The sequence below is a fragment of the Cololabis saira genome, chromosome 3 (genome assembly GCF_033807715.1).
Source record: "Cololabis saira isolate AMF1-May2022 chromosome 3, fColSai1.1, whole genome shotgun sequence".
NCBI lineage: Eukaryota > Metazoa > Chordata > Actinopteri > Beloniformes > Belonidae > Cololabis > Cololabis saira.
In genome coordinates this window covers 38,619,067-38,640,337 of record NC_084589.1, presented here as the reverse complement: position 1 = coordinate 38,640,337, position 21,271 = coordinate 38,619,067, and the positions used below count along the sequence as shown (strand labels likewise).

The 21,271-nt window shown below is 39.3% G+C and overlaps 2 protein-coding genes across 2 annotated transcripts; both read right to left on the bottom strand.

Annotated features, from left to right (window-relative positions):
- Positions 1–298: 298 nt before the first annotated feature.
- LOC133439307 (vitelline membrane outer layer protein 1 homolog) lies at positions 299–3,374 on the bottom strand. Its single transcript, XM_061717470.1, has 3 exons — positions 3,201–3,374; positions 2,930–3,045; positions 299–599 (listed from the first exon to the last, which is right to left on the bottom strand). Exons 1-3 carry the CDS (start codon positions 3,372–3,374, stop codon positions 299–301), a joined length of 591 nt encoding a protein of 196 aa, XP_061573454.1.
- Positions 3,375–8,138: 4,764 nt separating this feature from the next.
- On the bottom strand, positions 8,139–15,861 carry LOC133439291 (vitelline membrane outer layer protein 1 homolog). The gene is made up of 4 exons (XM_061717469.1): positions 15,627–15,861; positions 13,254–13,366; positions 10,566–10,872; positions 8,139–8,200 (listed from the first exon to the last, which is right to left on the bottom strand). Exons 1-4 carry the CDS (start codon positions 15,831–15,833, stop codon positions 8,198–8,200), a joined length of 630 nt encoding a protein of 209 aa, XP_061573453.1. The 5' UTR covers positions 15,834–15,861; the 3' UTR covers positions 8,139–8,197.
- Between the last annotated feature and the right edge of the window lie 5,410 nt (positions 15,862–21,271).

Below are 21,271 nucleotides of genomic sequence, written 5' to 3'. Positions count from 1 at the left end.
GTTCTACAATCACGCAGGATCAGGAATAACTAGGTTTGTTTTGGTCTCGGTCTTGAGCTGAACTAGTCTTGGTCTTCGATACTCTGGTCTTGATAGTGTCTTGGTCTCAGTTAAGGCGGTCTTGACTACACGTCTAGATTTTAGTGAAGACAGAGGTCTGTATTTTAGTTTTGTCTCAGGTTTCTGAACTACAGTTTTTTTGCTGAAACACCTCCAACAGAAACTGTCAGGATTTACTGATGGCTGATATTCCACAACTGTTTCCGTCAGATACTCTGACCCGTTAACTTACCTACTGTTATTTGTCGCAGCAAAAGAGGCGGACGTCGTTGAGGGTGGTGTCGTCAGATAAATACCGGCGACCTTCCATCTTGGTCTGAATGCCGCAGATTCCTCCATGATAGCATTCCTCACTCCATGTACCGTACTTTCCCCCGGACGCGCCGGGCCCATCCAACTGTAAATTATCGCTGCAGCGAAATGTGATGTTGTTGACGGCCGTGTCATCATGGGTCACCCCACCGTAAGGCTCCACCCGGAGCTGGAAAGCAGCGAGCATGCCGCTGGAGCAGTACTGGGGCTCGGACCATTTACCGAAGCTGCAAGGGAATGTTGGAAATGCAGGAGAAGGGAGGAAGAACGGTCAGGAAAAAGTCCAGGGTTAAATGCAGATTGGAAAAAATAAGTCAACATCTGAACACTAAAGGATCCCAACCAATGGAGGCGGACAGCCTTCCCTGAACCTGGTTCTGTTATGGCGCTTTTCCACTAGTACCTACTCAGCCCGACTCGCCTTGCCTCGGTTTTGCGGTTTCCCACTAGGGGTCTAACGTGCCGAGTAGATACTTTTTTTGTAACTACTCTGCTGAGGTTCTAAGTGGCTGAATCGGCTGTATCTAACATCATCACACTACAGGCCACCGATTGGTCGGGGGGTTGGAGTCAGACGTCTGAGTCAAGATGTGACATCAGTGAAAGAGAGACTCTGACGGCGGCTTCTTCTTCATTTTATTCGACAAGCAATGGCAGCGAAAAAGTCTGTTTGGTGATCCAACTCTGAGGTTCAGATGTTCATAAACCTGGTGCTGAGGAGAGAATTAAAAAGGGATCTAGACGGGCGATAAGGAACGACCAGATCTACCAGGCGCTCGGTCACTTCATATCTGCTCGCGGCTACCAATGGACTTTTCAGCAGCGCAGAGAAAAACTAAAAAAATTAAAAAGCGTCGCCGCTTGAAGCTTCTCTCACTCTCTTGTTTTAACTTGATATCGAACACAAGCCACAGACCAAGCAGCACATCTATCATCTCCTCCAGGTTCTACATCTTTAGTGTTGTCTTCTTCGTTTAGATCACACAATCAAATACATCACAGCAGCTTCGCTCCAACCTCCTACTTCTGCTCCAGGTGCTGAATTGTTATGGGAAAGAAACCAGGCCGAGTCGAGCCGAGCTGAGATGAGTAGAGCCGAGTAGATACTAGTGGAAAAGCGCAATTAGAGCTTTTTCAACTCTGGTTGTGAGTTTGTTTCCGCTCCACTGTTGCCTCATGCTGCTGAGGATGGGGGACTGAACCAAAGTGAACTTTTAGTGCAGTCTGTTGGGTTTCTGAACTAGCCCCTTCTATTCATGACCCGACACTTAAATATGCTCACAGGCTGAAATGCTCCTACCCCATCTCTTTGTCCTCTTCTGTTTGTAAATACCGGGTTGTCTTATGTCTCCTTTTACTCCAAAAGCAGACATTATACACTACAACACATCACACAGTCACCGAACTGCACCCATCATTGTCTCCTCTTCTCTTTCCTGGTCCTTCACGTCCCACCTTCAGTTATCTTAGTCTGCTTTGGTAGAATCTTTTCTTTTTTTTCTAGGGATCAATAAAATCTGGCTAGACTGTCAAGAATCCTGGTGAAGGAAACACACCCATGTGCATAAAAAAATACTTTGTTGCAAGATTATAATATGTGTCTTTACAAAACTTGGTATTAACCATTAATATATATGTTGATGGCTTTCTTTGTAAACTGGAGGATAGATTAGTGAGCTTGAGATCAGTCTATTCATTGGCTTGTGTTTGATAGAGTATGACAGGGCGCGTTTACCGGTTGATGAGGTTTTCAATTGTCTCTCATGGGATTTTCTTTATGTCAGTGAAAATCTTCATATATATTTTTATATATTTATCTTAAACCACTTCAGCTCTGCTCAAACACTCCCAAATGCTAAGTTTCTTTCTTCAGCCCCATATGAAAAATTCTGATGCAATGAAATCCATGTTACTGCTTCTTCAGATGACCTTGAAGAGATGCTTGGGACATTTTGCGTCATTTACATTTTTTTTTCTTGCCATTTGGGCTCTGTTGAACAAACATGTTTCAAATTCGCCTTAGAGATGATTATTTCAAAAAAATTGTAGACTCATAATCTCAACAATCAATCCAAATCTCTGTTGCTGCCAATCATTAACCCATTAACCCTTGAATTTCTTTGTTTTTATGTAAATTATTGCACTTTTACGGAAGAGAATTAGGGCCACTGGAGAGAAAAAATAAATCCTGACTTTCTCAGAATTCAGACTTTTCAGAAATTTAAAACAAACCAAAAAAATTTAGGGAGGATTTTTTTTTTCATTTCTACAAAAAAGTCAGAATTAAAGTCAGAATTCAGATTTTTTTTTTTTTTTAGAAAACAAAACAAAAATCCTCCCTAAATAATTTTTTTCTTTTATTTTTTTTTCTTCAGTGGCCTTAATCCTCCTCCGTATATTTTTATTGTTTGTTTTTTTAATTTATTGTGTAAAATGTTAAGTTCTTTCAACATACGTTTAAGGGTTTAACAAAAACAAAAGAATTATTATACTGATACGGGTATTTAAAGAAGAAGTCCTTTCAAAACACTGGGTTTTAATTCAAACTGCTGCTTACAAGCCACTGTGGGATTCAACGGTGTACTCATCATGGTTTCCAAGCTCGCCTTTGGAGCAGTGGAGACGGATCCCGTTGAGGGCGGTGTCGTCCAGCAAACCCTGAGAAGACTCCACCTGAGGAAACAAAATCATTTCCAGAAGCTGCTTATCTTATTCCAGGTTTAGTGATTAGCACACAAAAACACTCAGAACCTCCAAGAAAGAACTCCATCTTCTCTTCTCTCCCATCTATATTCAAAATAAAATGTCGTATAAGTTAAGCCTTTTACCCTTATACTGAATCCAACAGCGTAGTAGTTTTCAGGACACATGTCGACTGAAGCCCACTTTCCAAATCTCTCTCCGTTGTTCACGGTCAGCACAGATATGAACGTTCTGACTCCATCACCAAACCCGCTGGACAGCACACCCAGGATCACCACGGCGACGAGCAGGCTTCTCATATTGACGGAAGAGGAATTTCACTTTGAGATTGCAGCAAACAAATCCAAGCTCTCTAAAGCCTCTCAGTTAATTCTAAAAAGGTCCACACAGAGCAGAGCGCCATGAATAAATAGCTGCAGTCACTGGGACGGGCCAGATTTATCAAACTTCAAACGAGTTATCACCTCCTTAGATATGATATGTGTCCCGTCATATTTCTCTTTGTCCGTTCTTAAGAAGTTCCTGCTGGAGTTGAAGAGGACTGATTCATCTTCCTGGACAGATACTGCTAAAAATACTCTTAACGGTTCCAGATTTAAATACAAGGTAATAAATATAAAACACTGCTTATATTCTTTATGGGATTTCCCAAAGGCAGTATTTTGTTCCTTCGGGAGTAAATCAGCCAGTTCAAGTCCAGCTGCTCTGTTGTCCCCGTTGGTATTTGCTCCGAATCCAGATGGTTTTTCCCCACAAAATGAACCACGGAAATCCCTCCGCTCCGTTGTTCTGTACGGGGCATCATGTCCATGACATCATGACATCATCTCAACACTAATCACTGAGTCAGGGGTCAGGGGTCACGCAACAGATCTACTGCTGCATGACCCGGTTTCTACCGAGCTTCAGCCGGGGGACATGTTGTCTGGATGCCACTTGTAGGAAAAGTATCTTCAGATATTATTACTCAGACAAAAGTCAGCAAATTCTGTGATAAATTTGTGCACAAAACAAGTAAATGATCATGTTGGAACATGTAGATATTAATGTTATCATTGTTATTCCTTTAGGACAAAGTTAAAGTTCAGACCTTCTTGGTCTCCGAACAAACTTGTTGATGGTCATGTGAAGCAGTTAGTTCTCACTTCTATTTATTACTGACTAGAAGCCGGATGAGAGATGAATGTAAGGTGATATAAGCAGAACACAATGTTCCTCTGCCAGTGATCGTCTTCAGCATGCTGATGGACGACCCATCGAAACAACCTGAACAACAATCCAGTTATTAAAGTCGTTGTATACTTTAGTAACTTTAACTTTAATGTAACTTTAGACACGATGGCTTAAAGGTGAATTAACAATTTATGACAAAATGCACCTCAATTAAACAAAAAAGAAAAAATGAAGGACACAGTTTCACTACCTGGTAAACACAAATCTCCAAAATGAAAGTTCATTCGTAGGTATTAGTTCAAAAGTTAGCTGTTCGTATGGCACATTTACATGTGCAACACAATAGTCATGGTTTTGGGTGTTTATTTGTTCCTGTTTTATTTTGAAAGTCTACATCCTTGTGTTTAGTTCTGTTTTGACTTCCCTGAGTTTCCATCTGAGTGTTTGCACCTGAGTCTTCTCAGCTTCTTGTGTATTAATTTATTGCATCTCAGTTAAAAATTATTTTTAACCCATGTCTGTTTGTCTTTAAATTCTGCTTTTTATCCCTTTTTACTCATGAATTGTTTTAAATGCATGAATTGTCTTTGAGTTTCCTTATTACCATTAACACTTTAAATAGATATCTGTTGCTTTTAGGTAATTAAGAATCCATGTTTCCTAAGCAGAAAGGCCGTTTTCATGATGCCATGATGGGACTTCTCTGTGCCGTGGACGTCTGTTTAAGAAATGTTTAAGCCAACCTGTCCTCTTTACCATGATTGTTTACCGTATTTTCTTTTATAGATACATGCTCTTGGGTGTGTACCAAAAAAATCTTGTTGCAACCACATTCAGGGTTTATTTCAACCTTACAATGTTGTTGTAATGCATAAATAGTAAAGACAAATTTAACCAGATAACCCTTGTAAATGAAAACACCTCAGTTCTCCACCGATGTCATGTTCCACTTAGCCTCATTCTTCAGCTCACTGTCACGATATTTGTTGCACATTTCAGCATATTCACTGCACACCAACACTTTCACCAATCAGCATTTCACTGATTTAATTTTATTTACACATTGATTTTATTCAGTTTAATTCTATTTTTGCTTTTTTTGACTTATTGCATTCTCTGTTTTATTCTATTTATTTGTACCTATACGGCAGCATCAGGGTGGGCAGCAAAGAAAGGTTTTCATTGCACAGAGCGCTTGCTTTCCTGTTGTATCTGACAAAAACATCTTGAATCTAACCCTTGTTATCAGATTATGTTTGGGATTCAGTTTTTTTATAATCTCTAAAAATGTAAGACTATATAAAAAATATTGATGTATTGCCAGTCATAACACTCTATCGCGTCATCATCATTACTTTAAGATTACGACTTTACATCAGCTGTATTGTGTCAGAATAAAGTCTTAGCGGCTTAGAGGTGAAATTAACAACTACATTTATGACTTGATTTAATTCATGACTTTTGACACATTCTGTAATTTTTTAGTCGCCTTCTTTCTGGTTTGATTTACTGCTACAATGTTTCTGTTGGCATTTATATCTGATTTAAATCCTTCGTACCCCTTGATCATGAGAATTTCCTCAGTTGGTAAGAATAAATTTAATTTGAACGGTCCGTTATAATATTATTTATTGACAGAATTCGAGCGAAATGATACACAATAGGTTTGTTTTTCTGGGAATACACGCATCAAATCCAGGCAATCATCACAGTTGCACTCCTAATTATCTCTTTTTGCAGCTTCAGCCGCCTCTGTAACAGAAATTCTGTGAATGTTGAACTCGTTTTGTGATATCTAGGTCATCCTGCCCGGTCGAGAGTGATAGGTCACACCTCTCATATCTGCTCTTGTTCATGCTTGTTCAACGCAGGGACTTGAACAAGCTGGACAACCCTAGGAAGTGGTTGATGAGGAACAAGTGACTTAAAACATCATTGGTTGCCCATGGCGACTGCTGGATGATGGAGGTCATTCCGACCGGTGAGGCAGGACCATGGGGAATAGAAGATTATCTTTATGCTTTCATACATAAAACTCACTTATTTAACACAGTTTTCCCCTATTTTTGGTCCCTGATGGCAAATAATCCTTGATACATTGTATTTGTCAGTGAACGTGATGCTGTTTTCAACAAGACAATCCATATTCTCCACATAAAGCATGTCTCTCGGTCCTCAACTTAAGCATTAACACATACATTTGAATGGCAGCACGCCGCACAGTTTCTATCAAATATTGTTCGTTGATGGGATGAGTGTTTCTGTTGTTTTTAGGGAGCTTAAAAAAAAAAAAAACCCACAGCCCTTCTGTTAGAAAACATCCTTAAGTTCCCCCCACAAAGCCTCCGTGCACTCTGCAAACTGATTAATTAGCAGAATTACCTCTGTGTGCGTCTTATCAACCTTTGCAAGGCCTCAACGTGTAAAGTAACCCCGCCCCCCCGTTCTCTTGTCATTTCTTAATTACCTTCCTTCCTAAAGGATTTCTGGGAAACGCTGGCGTCAGCAACTCAGGCTCACTGAGACGCACTGGTTCAGCGGACCAGGGGCCGGATTCACCAATATGTTCTCAAGAACCATCTTAAGAAATGTCTTAAGATATAAAATTAAGAAGGTCATAAAAAAGTTCTTTAGCGCAATTCCTAAATATTTTCTTAAGAACCGTCTTAAGAACTGTCATTTCTTACGAATTTCTTATTTTTCCTACTTAAGAACTTCTTAAAATATGTCATTGCATTGCACGCGCCAACAAGCAACATTTATACAGGTAGTTTGCGTCTTAAACGTCAGTCACTCACTAAACATGGAGAAGGAGAAAAAGAGATGCAGGAACTTTTCAAGGCAGGAGCTTGAGGTTATGGTGGATGAGATTAATGTGCGAAAAAAAAATACTATTGGGGAAATAATAATAAAGTTAATTAATAATAATTAACTACCACGCTAACTACCATTCTAACAAACAGTTAACAGGCTCTTTGTGTAATTAATTACAAAGTATATCCTCAAACTATGACCTACTAGTCTAAACTTGTCTAAAATGTGTTGAAAAAGGTGATATTAGAGGCTTACCTTTTCACAGAAGTAATTTTAAGACAGGTTGTCTTAAAGTTAAGAAAAAAGTCAAGAACAAATTTGAGAACTTTTATTTCAAGAATACCATTTATTCTTAAGTTTAACGGAAACTTAAGAAGAAAGTTGAGAAAAAACGTAGAACTTTTTTGGAGAATATGACTTCTTCTCTTTTTTCTTCTTAAGACTGAACTTAAGAAAAACATGACACTTTTTTTTCTTAAGAATGTTTTGTGAATCCGGCCCCAGATCTGTAAGCATGCAGCTCTTGATGACGAGATGATGTGATCTTCCTACAAACTGACTCTTAGGATGATGGGAAGCAGGGCTCCATAAATACTTATATTTCAATCTTTTATTTATTTATGATCCATCTCTTAACCCTATCTCTACCAGAGTCTGTCCAGCTGGCCATATCATGTCTTATTAGCCCAGCTGTTGACATCTCTCACACTGTGAAGTTGGTAGATTCCTGACATCTTATGGAAATGTGTATTTTGTACGTTTACTTGGATTTCTCTGAACCTCCAGTTTAATCCTTAGCTAGATTGTTGCCAACAGCTGGATTTAGATGTGCATGTAACAGCACTGAGTGAGGACTTCCCGATCTAATAAGTTTGGTGAAGAAAAAAATGGTGAGGCTGGATCTTTGAACCGGGTCCGTGATGTCACAGAACCGTGCAATCCTCAACAGCTCACTGAATGACACAAAACTGTGTAAAACTGCAATAACACAACTAAATGTGTTTGTTATATTTATATATTACATGCATATTTAATTTCAGAAAAAATGGCATTAAATAACAGATTTTTTTAATTAATTGTCATCTTGGGGTTGGAGGTTCTGGAGAAAGACTGGACCAAGCATCTCACCAGCGGATCACTGTAGAATAAACAAAGAAACAGGGAGACATGTTGGACACATTTACACAATTTATAAAGTTACCCCACACATCTTATAAAATGTATTAAAAAGTAAACTGTTCATGAAGTTCCACCTTTAAGACAACAGAGCGAAGCTTTGGTGCTATTAACTAGAAACTGGAGGACAATTTATGATATTTAAAAGCTAAATGATGCATTGACCTTTTTGCTTGGCCTTGCCCAACAAAACAATATTTAAAATAACAATGGGTGTTATTTTAAATAATAAATAACGTGTGGGTGGGATTAATCTTTGTGTCATTTTGAAGGTCATGTTATGTCACAAACATCAGGATGACGACAAACTCAAAGCCGGTGTTGCTGCAGCGACCAGCCAAGCAGCTTATTTGTATTTCTGTAATTCTGTGGTTAACCATCAGCAGTAATTACCAACCTCAAAACCTTTTAGGGATCATAGTCACACATTAAGAAACTTGAGAACAGGATGAAGAACAGGTCTCCATCCTCATCATGCTGGAAAACCTGGAGAAATGTTTGTAATGTTTCCAAGAACTCGAAGCTAATGCGAAATTCTGAGGCCACTAAAGTGGCTGCAATTGTGAGAACACAAATGCTACTTCAGGTGCATTTTTGGCTTTACTGATGTTTTGAGCAGCAACACATCAATGCTGCATTTTTCTTCTGTCCTGCTACAAGTTGGACCAGGCACAATCCGTGCTTGACGCCTCTGCGGTGACCTGACCCTGTATGGCTGCCGTAGCTGGAGACCTTGCACCGTAGCGTCCACTGGAGGCTGATGCTCACATCCCCAGGCTTGTAGCTACGCTCTGGGTCACTGTTGGTTGCCATTAATGTATACTTCTTTGGATAGCATTTCCTCCACATGTTTCCAGCTACTAAAAAGGAAAAAGCCTGATCTCTGCAGCCATAGCTGCCCTAAACTTTTGTCATTTAAGTTGTCTTCGTTGTTATGTATCGTATTTTCCGCACTATAAGGCGCACCTAAAAGCCTTTAATTTTCTCAAAAACCGGCAGTGCGCTTTATAATGCAGTGCGCCTTATATATGATCATTACGGTAATTTCTGTTACTGTAGTCAGTAGGATTGTAGCTACTGTAGTTGGTGTTGCCGAAGTAATGGCGCTAAAAACGTCAGGAATCGTCACAGACGTTCAAGACAACAGCAGTGACGCTGACTCGCACTTTGACGAGACGGAGCAAAGCTAGTTTTTATTTTGTTAATAAAGTTTGACATACGGTACTTATCTTCTTGTTTGTTTTTTTTTGCATTTGCTGTATGATTTTGTAGCATTTCCTGTAGCGCAGCTCCATCAGGTAGATACGTAACTCAACCCCAGCCACTATAGTACGGTATTTTACCATATATTTAGTATAGCCTTATAATGCAGTGCGCCTTATATATGGAAAACGTTTTGAAATACGACATTCATTGAAGGTGCGCCTTATAATGCGGTGCCCCTTATAGTGCGGAAAATATGGTATGTCATTTATTTATTGTTGGGGTTGATGAAATGTGCTGCAAGTGAAGACAAATCTCCCTAAGGAACAAATAAAATAAATCTTTAAAAAAATCGACTTCATCATTTTCAAACCTCAAAGCTACAGCACCACTGTAACAGCCAACACTGTAGTGTTGGCTGTTACAGTGCAACAAAAACAACTGACACAAGTATAAAGGCCAACTATGATGTAGTTCCTGTACGTAGGCCACATACGTAGGTGCTACTTCTTCTTTCTGACCTGCAATACCATAAACAGCCAATCAAAGTTCTCAGACTTTGCTACAGTCGGGCACTTCAAAACCGTCCTCCCCTAACGCTAGCTGCGTAGCTGCAACTTGATTAGTTGACACTCACTTCAAAATGTTGAAAGGTGAAAGGTTCCCAACTTTTGATGAAAGTAACACTCGCACCACAAGAACCCATGATTCAGTTTTACCACTCTTGATGTCAATCCATTCACAGTGAGAGGACAGTGATGCTCAGGATGCTCTGTCCTAGGAATCACCACATGCAGAAATCTTCTCTTTGGGTTTGCTCTTTTCCTCCAACCCAGAAGCATCTCCAGCATGCTAATACCAATGTATCCTCTACATGTCCAAACCATCGTTGTAGCTTCTCTTTCTTTATTTCCAAGACGTCTGAGCTTGGCTGTCCCAGGCCCATTTCTGTCTGTGCAGCTGTCTCCTGTCAACTGAGCAGTGCTGTCAACCTTTCCCTTTATATTCCCTGCATATTCACTGCTACTCTCAGATATCTCCAGACCCCGCTGACAAGTGTGGTTGCATCTCTAACAGTTTTAGGGAATAAAAATCTCGTTATTCATCGTGACCCTTTCATTCACCTGCTGAGGTTTGTCACAGCAGAACATGCGGACATCGTTGAGGGAGGAGTCGTCCAGGCCCCACTGGTACTCCTCCATCTTGGTCTGGATGCCGCAGATCCCTCCATCCCGGCATTCCTGGCTCCAGTGGCCGTACTCGCCCCAGTGCATGCCGGGCGCCTGCAGCATGGGGTTGCTGCTGCAGCGGAACTTGATGTTGTTGACGGCGGTGTCGTCGCCAAACAGGCCCTGATGGGGCTCCACCCGCAACTGGAAGGAGATGAGCACGCCGCTGGGGCAGTACTGGGGATGGGACCACTCCCCGAAGCTGGGAGGGGTGGGGGAATAAATAATTAATAAAAATATTATAAAAATGTACAATTGTGTTCCTTTCTCAACCTGAAAAGTGGAAAAAATGAATAAAGAGAATAAATAAATACAAGAAACTAGGAATGTATTTATTTATATTTATTTTGAATCTACGCATGTATGTGCAGTTTTGTAAACAAATGCATGTACAATGTTCTATATTTTCTCTTTTTAATGTTTTTATTTTCATCTTAAAATTTGTATATATATATTCATTTTATAATTATTTTATTATTTACCTGTTTATATCAAAAATATTATAAAAATGTACAATTGTGGCCAAGGATGTTTCTTCATTTCTCAACATGAAAACTGAAAAATAAAATAAAATGAATAAATAAATATAAGAAATGAGGAATTTATTAATTAATTAATTTAATGTATTTTTATGTATGTGCAGTTTTGTTAACAAATACATTTCTAGCATGCACAATTCTCTATTTTTCCTTTTATATTTCTCTTTTTTTATCTTTTTATTTTCATCTTTAAATTTGTTTACGTATTCATTTTATAATTATTCTTGTGTTTAGTCTGTTTTTATATCTCTAGCTTTTGCATTTGAGTTCAAGTTCTCCGCTTTCTCTTTATGAGTTTTATTGTACGAGGAAACGCTTAAAGGAGAAATCATAGTCACTCACTTTATCTTTACAGCCCATCAAAATGTGTTTCTGAAAACACCCAAGGCCAGAAACGACCAACAGAGCTGTGTTTCTTTTCTTTTTCTTTCTGGTTTTTGACAGGAAAATGCATAAAAAAGCATTTTAAAGGCACTGGCAAGAAGAGATGACAAACTGTCTTTTCATGCTTATTTTTTTAGAAAGACAGGAGCATCTCGAGGGGACGTGTCAGGCCTCAGACAGCTGAGAGGACAGACAGAAGGCTTTAAGGAAGGAAAGTCAGAGGAAATTCCCCGATGAGACCCAGCCTGGGGCCGTTCTCCCAGACGAGCCGGCGCTGGTGCCGAAACAGCAGAATAACATTCACCAGCGAGCAGGTCGTCCTGGTGCAGATTTAAGAGTCAAATAGAAGAACATCTCCAGCACTCCATCTTTAGCTCCTTTTTAAAAAGCTTATAACATGAACTGGTCAATAATGAACACTGAGTTTATCAGAATATAGGGTTAATTTACAAAGAAATGCTGAGTTATAAAAAGTTAGGTCAGTTATTTTGTACACGTCAGCAATTCTGCACACCAACTGTTTATCATCAGTTTTACTGCGGTATCCCCCTCTGATGGGTCACCACCGCAGAAATACCTAAGCTGCATCCCCACTTTTGTTTCTAGACTCTAGATAATAAAGCAGCGATGAACATAATTCATACTTCATCCACTTTTAAGATGTTTTGTCTTTCTAACTGAGCCATTTGTACATCGTGATGATCAGAGGATGAGGCTTCTCCTGCCTGAACCGTGATCTGCAAACCCTCGCTTCCAACTGGACATCATTACCTTCCTGATTATCTTTTTATTATTATTATTATTATTATTATTATTATTATTATTATTATTATTATTGTTATTGTTATTGTTATTGTTATTATTATTATTATTATTATTACTATTACTATTATTATTATTATTATACCAAGTCCCATTTGAATGCTCCTCAAGGAACGGTGGTCCTTTTGTCCAAAATTTGTCTCCAACATCTTGGAATGTGTTGGAGCCAAAATACATGTTTTGTTTTATGCCCTCTGCATCCAGAAGATGGAGCTCTCCTTTTCCGTCTCCATTATTTATTTGCCTCTGCAATTACTTAATGTCATATTTTATTGGTTGTTATGGTAATTGATTTAAACCTGGCCTTGATTGACGCCAGGTGGGCAATGAGCGAGAAGGCAAATAGTTTTCGACCGTGATCGTGATTGTGGTTTTGATGAGCTCTGCTGGTGACATTTAATATCTTTTCACGTTTGGAGTTTGATCAATATTATTTTTGGGCAGCTATGCAAATAAATGGATTGGCATATCCAAAGACAAACAAACTCTGGAGATTTTAACGAACACCCATTTGAATAATCCTCAAGGTCTTTTTGTCCAAAATGTGTCTCCAACATCTTGGCACGACGTTTCCACACAGGCATCATTATAAAACTGCTAATAAAAACTGCTAATAGACTGCCACATTTAGCAACAGGAACTAAGGGGGGCAGGATTTCCCAATAGGTCACCTGTAACTGTGACCTCTGTGGTTTTTATATCTGGGTACTGAAAATGACCAAAAGTTGTTAAATTTATAACTTCACCTAACCCAAATGTCCTCCTCTTAACCACTCATGATTGCTGTGACTCATGATGACAAGAAAAAGAGCAACAACATGAAACCAGAGCTGCTTACTAGCCGGTGTGGGACTCCACGGTGTACAGGAAGCTTCGGTCTTCGTCTTTGGCGCAGACGAGGCGGATCCCGTTCAGGGCCGTGTCGTCATCTATGTACTGGTTGGACTCCACCTGAGGAAACACAAAACAGTTGCCAGCATGGATATATATATACACGTAGATGCCTCACTGGGCGCTGAGTCACATGTCAACGCCGCCGCCATCTTGGATGTTGCAGCGACAGGAGAAGATGCCTCGTTCGTGTTCTGCGTGCAATTGCACCAAGCACCTTATATCAGAAACAACATCCAGATTGGGTCTGAGGATAATAAATGAACACTGACATTATCAGTGTGTAAAGAAGTTAAAAGAACAACAATCAAGTAATAATAGTAATAATAAATCTATGAGATGTCTGTAAGAGGTAGGTAAATATAAACATACCTGTAGAATGAAGAATAGAATAAAGTTAAAAAGTTTTTTTTACACTAAATGGAGTTAGTTAGATCATATACAGGAATGACATGGTATGAGAGGCAGAATAATACAGAAGGAAGGAGAAAGAAGATTCAAAGAGAAGAAAAAAAGAGGCAAAAAAACAAAAACGATAATCATATTTCATAAAATAATTAATGGACATGTTGTCTTTGGTGCCTGTTTGGTTTCCAGATATATTATTGTTTATGTGTGAATGGATCAATGGCGGACATTGGCTTAAAACACTTTGTAAAACACTTTATGAAGTTCGGTCCATTTCATTGTACTAGTTTACTGGGGAATTTGCCACATCCAATATGGCGGACGCGGTGACGCATCACAGCAACGGGCCAACCCGCTCAATGAGGCGTCTACGTTTACATGTCTGTGGTTCCAGCACCAGAAGCAGCTGGGTATCTCTCCAGGGGTCGCACCTGACACATTTACATCAGTTTAACACAACCTGGCTTCCACAGTTTGTTGTAGTCTGTAAAAAGAATTGTTGCTTGCTTCACTTTTACGGGAACAATCAGCACCTCTGTGCAGTTTTACTCTTTACTATTAATGCTAGTTCACAGCACAAATACAATAAACATTGTAAATTCACTACTTTGTGGGTTCATAAATCATTACTTAAATATATTTGCTTCTTAAAGTCTTCACCTATCTACATTTTGCAACACATAACACTTTTACACATGAGCGACAACTACTGCAGTAGGTCAAAGCTCTGAAAACATGCACAATGCCACATACAGTATCTACATATTTCATCAATTAAACGACAAAAAGATCTTAAAAATGCTCATAAAGGAGTGGAAGGAGTTTAGTTGATGTGACCCCATAACACAACTTAGCTGCATGTGAGCGCTGAGAGCAGCTCTGCAAGCAGCTTAAAGAAAAATCTTGTTTTCACATCTGATTTAAAAAAGAAGAAGAAAACAAGCTGGCAGGGGCCTCGAATATCCGAAAGCATCACCTCACATTTTTGTAACCATTTTCTGAGTGGAGGGACCACATATTTTTTATTTAATGCAATCATAGATGAATATGAGTGGTTTTTTTTTGTTTTTCTGACATCCAGCATGAGAAAACAATTTGATCCCACTATTTTAGGGAAACATTCTGGGGAGTAAAACAACCCACAGATCCATCATCAGATTAAACTGAATCTAAAATGTTATTTGGGGGCCAAAACAGCATGAATTAAAGTATTTTTGGCCGAATACAGGCATGTATTTGCTGCCAAATGGCAAATCATATTAGTATTAGTAGCAGTAGATCTATGCCAAAATAAAACACTGAGTCCCTGGCAACACTCAAACGTGTCATTCCTCTTGAGTGATGTGTATATTAGGAATGGGTGATATTTTACCGTTCACGATAAACCGTCAAAAAAATTCCTCACGGTAAGAATTTTTCATCTCGTGGTAAAAACGATAAATTCCCGTTGATGACGTTTTTGTGTAAAGCTGATTTATGGTTCTGCGTTAAATCCACGCACAACGTACGTGAAGGAAGGAAGGAAGGAAGGAAGGAAGGAAGGAAGGAAGGAAGGAAGGAAGGAAGGAAGGAAGGAAGGAAGGAAGGAAGGAAATGAGCCAGAAAGAAAGAAAGAAAGAAAGAAAGAAAGAAAGAAAGAAAGAAAGAAAGAAAGAAAGAAAGAAAGAAAGAAAGAAAGAAAGAAAGAAAGAAAGAAAGAAAGAGCAGTGTTTTGAGGGCTCCAAAGACTGAATGTGATAGATTTATAGTTACAAAGGTGGAGTTGAATTGGTATTTTTTTTATTGTCATTTTTATCGTTATCGGGATAAATGCCAGAAATTATACATTTTTTAGTCCATACCGCCCATCCCTAGTGTATATGTGTAATTTTGAAATAAAATGACTGTGCTTTAGTGTGTTTTATTCTGTTACCCTGACACTGAATCCAACGGCGAAGAAATTCTCGGGACACATCTCGGGCCAGGTCCAGTCTCCAAACTGCTCCCCGTTGGTCACGTTCAGCACTGACCTGTACTGCCTGCTGGTGAAGGCCTGGCCGGCCTGTTGGACGAAGGTCTTCTCACAGAACCCGCTGGACATCACGGCCAGCAGGGCCACGGCGGCGAGCACACGAGCCATAATGACAGCAGAGGAACTCACTCTGAAATTGGGGCGAAGCAGGAAAACAGGAAAGCTCTTATAACCCCCCCCCCTCTGAAATTCAGAGCTCATATCAGCGTGAATCATTGACAGAGAAGCAGCCTGGGAATAAACAGCTGCTGTCCTGTGATGGTTCACAGCTCAGATCTTTTTTTTGTCACTTTTGTTAATTTGCAGCCTCATCACTGAAATGAAAACATGTTAAAGTAATGAGCCTCCTCTTGGTTTCCATGGTGAAGGAAAGACTGACATATACGTTGAGTGAGGGACTTACTGTACGGTCTAACCCACAGACCTCCACCATCACGGTTTAGTTTGAGTTTCCACAGACTCTCCCGTGTGTTTCATGCAACAAGTTTTAAAACAATTCAGGCTGGAGGTGAGAAATCTGACAATCACATTTATATAAGACTGGAACAGCTTGTTTAAAGTCTGATAAGTCATGTTTGGCCTTGGCTGAGCTCGGCCTCGGCAGCCTGTCACCTTCCCACGAAGCTTTTTAACTCCAGATTATCGGGTTATTTTTACCGGTTTCCTCCAGCAGCAATAAGAGACTTTAATGTGATTTCGGTGAATTTAATAAAGAAGACGCTGGTTCTCATTTCCATGTGCAGAATAATAACCAGTCAAGACATCTGAAACAGGAATTTATTACTTCTCATTTTCATATTTAAATGCCATGAGGCTGAAAAGCCTCGGGATGACCTTGTGCTGACCTTGTGGTGCTTTATCTGAGTCCAGCCACAGAAACGTTCCTCAAGGACCTGATCTTCCTGAGCTGTTTAACAAGCTACACTATGCAGAATGAGGCTCAATGCTAATAAAAGAAAAATGAATGAATAAAAAGCAGCAGAGGAGCAGCTGGTGGTAAAACAGACACCGGGAACTGCAGAGACAGAGCAGACTATTGTGAAGCATCCTTCTACGTCCTGCTGGACATCTGAGGAGACGTCTGACACATGCAGCCTGGAGAAGAAATCAGCAACGTTGTCCAACGTGCTGCATGACACAACACAGCATTCAAACGGCTGTTTGAACCCGACAACTGGACATCCTTTTACCGAGCTCTCTTCTGTTCAGCGCCTCTCCTCCTGGAGGGTTTCTGTCCGGTATTCTGGCAAATTTGAACATCTATTTAACATCCGTGACAACGGAACGTTGTCTACATGTGGAAGCAGCAGACTGAGATCTACAAAGAGCAGCTGATGATCAGGTGGAGACAGGTGGAGTAAAGACAAATCAGTGGTGTAATCAGTACTGGAGTTGAGGGGGATGAGGGGGGATGGCATCCCCCCTGAAATAAAAACGGTCAAAATCATCCCCCCTGTAAAACTGCCATCCCCCCTTTCCATCCCTTATGTAATTTCATCAATGAATGTGGTTTTACTGCTATTTCAACATTTAGAGTCATCACCAGAAAAATAACACCAGATAAATGTGACAATTTTCACCTGTTTCAGGTACATTTTCACTTGAAATACGTAAGAAAATCTGCCAGTGGGACAAGATTTATCTTATTACAAGCAAAAAAATCTTGTTCCACTGGCAGATTTTTCTACTTATTTCAAGTGAAAATCTACTTGAAACAGGTGAAAATTGTTGTTTTTTCCAGTGATGAGTCTTGTTTTAAAGGAGCTTGAGGCTCCTTTTAAGAAATGAGACTCTAGCGCCACCCTTCACCACGACGGCCGTTGGGGGTACTGCAGCCAACAGTGAAGCCGGCACGGGAGAACGGGGAGAACGCGCATGCAGCGTCATGTGACGTCACATCCGCAGGACAGCGCGGGAAATTCGGGACCGTATTGCAGCACATTTTGCAGCACACAGCCTGTTCAATACAATGGAGAGATACACTAGAGGAATCATTCTTTTGGGTTTGGAACGCTTCATCTGACATTATTACTAGAAAACTTAAAATGTATACGGATTTTTTTCATAAATCTTGCCACAATCCGGCCTCAAGCTCCTTTAAGTGTAATGAGATTTTTTTTACTAAAATGAGACATTTTAACTAGAAATAAGACAGATATTCTTGTTAAGATTTTGAGTTTTTGCAGTGACCCATTTTACTTATCCTGATAAGGACAGAATCATATTGATAAGTTCAGAAAACTGTTTTATTTTTGAGTTTTGATGTATTTGATGTAAGCCCAGTGGATATTTAAAGCTTACAGAAGGCTGCATTTAACTGCTGCTATGTCATTCCTGCAGTGTTTCGGTCAGTGCTATTATTAATTATAAAATAGTAATATATTATATTATTTTTAATCAGCACAAATTATCTGTCCCCATATGATAAAATCCACCATCCCATTTTTTTTTTTACAACTCGAGTACTGGGTGTAATAAGTGTGAAGAAGCATCTCTGTTGCTGAGGAGACGACGTCTGAGAGATCAGACGCTCAAGAGTCTAGACCTCCAAAAAAAGCATCAGTCTTCAAAAGGTTATTCTCATCAAAGAGAAACAAGGTTTTCCCACAAACAGACTCATTGAAAATCTGTGTACTGTAAACGTTTTTTTTACAAGAGGACGAATATTGATCACAGTGGTTTGGCTCCGACCCCTTTGAAAATGATTACAGTAAATGATGAACCCCTGGACACCTAATGGTAATGACTATTCTTCAGAATGTTAATATTTGTGATCATTATGTCTGTTCACGATCCAAGTCTTTGTTCATTTAACTATAATTGTTCTTGACATGGAAACAGATGCTGGTTTCACAAGGCCTAATTAGACTAATTGGCTCTTGACTTTTCTAAAAGTTATCCCTGTTCAATTTTGATAGATGCCAGCATGGCTTCTGGGATGATAAAAAAAAAAAGCGGTTTCTGCAACATTACCAAACTGTGATGGTTAAGCATTTCAGGTGCAACATGCATGCAACCTTTTAACGTCAATGTCTTCATACTCATGCAAGACACAAAGTAGACCAGTTTTATGTGTCTGAATGTTGACTGAGCTGTTGCATTGCAAGCTGCTGGACCTTTATGAGGAAAAAAATAAATCTACAAATGTGGTTTTATTTTTAAAAGAGTAAATAATGAAGTCGACTGAACATGTTTTGAATATGTGCTCTGGGGCTGCAGAGTAGATTTACTATGTATTTTTTAAACATCACTGAAACATTGAAGAAGTGGAGTGATTAGAAGGTCAGTCCAGAAACAGATTTGAATGATAATTTTTCATATTATGGAACATACATGTCTGTAAGTATTTTGTTTGCAAATGACATAAAATGTGGAGAAACGCTCTATTAAACCTGTTACTAACATGGCCTTGTCTTCAAAACAACCATACTTAATCTGTAAAACATTTGAGGTTTTATTCTCCACCAGTTTGTATTTTTGCTCGCATTAGATCGATAAGATCGACTTGTGAAGTGAGCAGAAAGTGATCGATGACCGGTAACGTTGCAGTTATATAGTGTACCTTCCTTTTCTGAGCTGTTATCTCTGCAGTTGAAGGATTTAATTGTGAGTTTCTACATCCCAGTTTCCCTGCATGTCTTGCCTGAAGGAAGTCACCTGTGTGACCTGCCGATGAGGACGGGAGTTTGGGAGGAGCAGCAATCTGGAGGTGTTGAGTTCAGGTAGACCAGCAGACCTCTGATCAGACTCGATTTCCTAAAGTAACCTCAGAATATTTCATGAACCTGAACCTGATTTCTGAACCTGGACTAGACGCCCTCCTGTTGTACTGCTGCGTCATACAAAGATGTCTCAAAGGAATGGAGAGGTGGATGCGGTTATTCCACTTTTCTTCCTCCCATAAAAGAGAGGAGCAGTCTGGCACAGTAAAAAACACACAGCACTGATAACATCCTTCCGGAGTTTTTGCAGAATTTATCACCAGACTAACCCGTCCATTTTTATTTTACTATTATTGTAACAATTACCAGACTAGTGGCAGACTCTCCTGCGTATTTGAAACCTCCACCATGTCTTCAAAGACATGAAACATGCTTTTAGTGGTTTTTACTCGCTACATGTACTTAAATGTCCGTTAAGGCAGGGATGCTGAGCAGGACTCTAATGAACCAAAACACGCCAAGATGATGTGTGGGCTCGCTGTAAGTGTGTGTATTCTTGTACATGGGTGTATAAATGCATTTATTTACAGTTTGACTATCTTTAATTTGTAGTTTTAAATAAAGTTTCTTTGCATAATTATAACAGACTGGATGGGGTTTTTTTGGGCAGGGGGTTGACTGGCTCTTCTTATTGAATGTTTTTTTTAAGATTGTATTATCATTTATATTTATCTAGTCTTTTATGTGCTTTTTAAAATGGAGCTTTTATGCATTTAACCCTTACATGAAATGAAACAGATTTTTTTCTTTTTGAAGGTATTATCTTATTGAAATAATAAACATGCCCCATTTTCGTGGATATAAACCCTTCAAAAGTTCAGCTTTAATCCGAATAACGCATTTAGCTGAGATCGGATCCTTTGTTAAGACAATAAAATTCAGGTGTTTTTATGAAATCTACCTGCAGTCCTTAAGTTTTTACTTCAGGCCACCAGCATCTACATGAACAAGATCTAACTGGGTTAGAAACATTTCTGGAGAATTAACAAAGGAGCCCAAAACAAAATAAACCTGACATGAAGTAGAGGTCTGGAACCAGCAGTAAATGTCCTGGATCTGGCTGCTAAAGAACCATGAACCATGAACTGAGTTCTGCTGGACTCCGACTTCTTCTTCACCCACACAGAACAATGAGGATAATTTCACCCCTGACTCATGAAACTAAAAGTTTGCCATGACTCACTGCTGCCACCTTCTGGAGAGAAGTGATACCATAAACAGTTTAGTACTGAGCACATTTAACATCTGTAATTACCATTTTAACAATAACATCCTCATCCAACAGTTAAGGAATGAAAAAGCAGGAACTGTTTATATTTTTGAAGCTGAAACTAATGAATTTCTTCTGTCTGTCTGATAAATAAGAAAAAAAAAAAAAAAAAAGAGTTATTAAAGCAGCTGGAATTCAGTGGATGGCGATGCTGCTCTGATGGAGTCGGACCTGTCCAGGGTGAGAGACTCTCCCACCCCCCTCCACAAAGATTATGGATGGATTAATCAAAATGCATGACAAGATTCTTTTTAAATATATACAAAAAAAATATTTAACACAAGACTCATTTTTGTCCTAAAGAACAAATTATTTTAATAAACACAGATGTCAAATGAAAGTTTTTCCTCAGAGGCAGCAATTTGTCAGTAACCAACTAACTCAAACAACTGGAATGAGAGAATAGGTTTAAAAAACAAGTCCGACTTGGAAAAAATGAAACTGAACAACGGAAATACAATAATTGGTACAACAGCAAATACAGATGAAGTATATACAGCCATATGTTTACCAAACATTCACCAACAGCTTCACCTACCCGCAGCGCCAGGACT

Bases quoted from the DNA above. Each gene is read 5' to 3' on its own strand.
- LOC133439307 (XM_061717470.1), bottom strand. From the start codon at position 3,374: ATGAGAAGCCTGCTCGTCGCCGTGGTGATCCTGGGTGTGCTGTCCAGC. The intron at 3,046-3,200 runs GTAAAAGGCTTA...TTGTTTCCTCAG, and splicing joins CTGTTGGATTCAGTATAAGG to GTGGAGTCTTCTCAGGGTTT. The intron at 600-2,929 runs GTAAGCAGCAGT...ATTCCCTTGCAG, and splicing joins GTTGAATCCCACAGTGGCTT to CTTCGGTAAATGGTCCGAGC.
- LOC133439291 (XM_061717469.1), bottom strand. From the start codon at position 15,833: ATGGCTCGTGTGCTCGCCGCCGTGGCCCTGCTGGCCGTGATGTCCAGC. The intron at 13,367-15,626 runs GTAACAGAATAA...GTGTTTCCTCAG, and splicing joins CCGTTGGATTCAGTGTCAGG to GTGGAGTCCAACCAGTACAT. The intron at 10,873-13,253 runs GTAAGCAGCTCT...CACCCCTCCCAG, and splicing joins GTGGAGTCCCACACCGGCTA to CTTCGGGGAGTGGTCCCATC.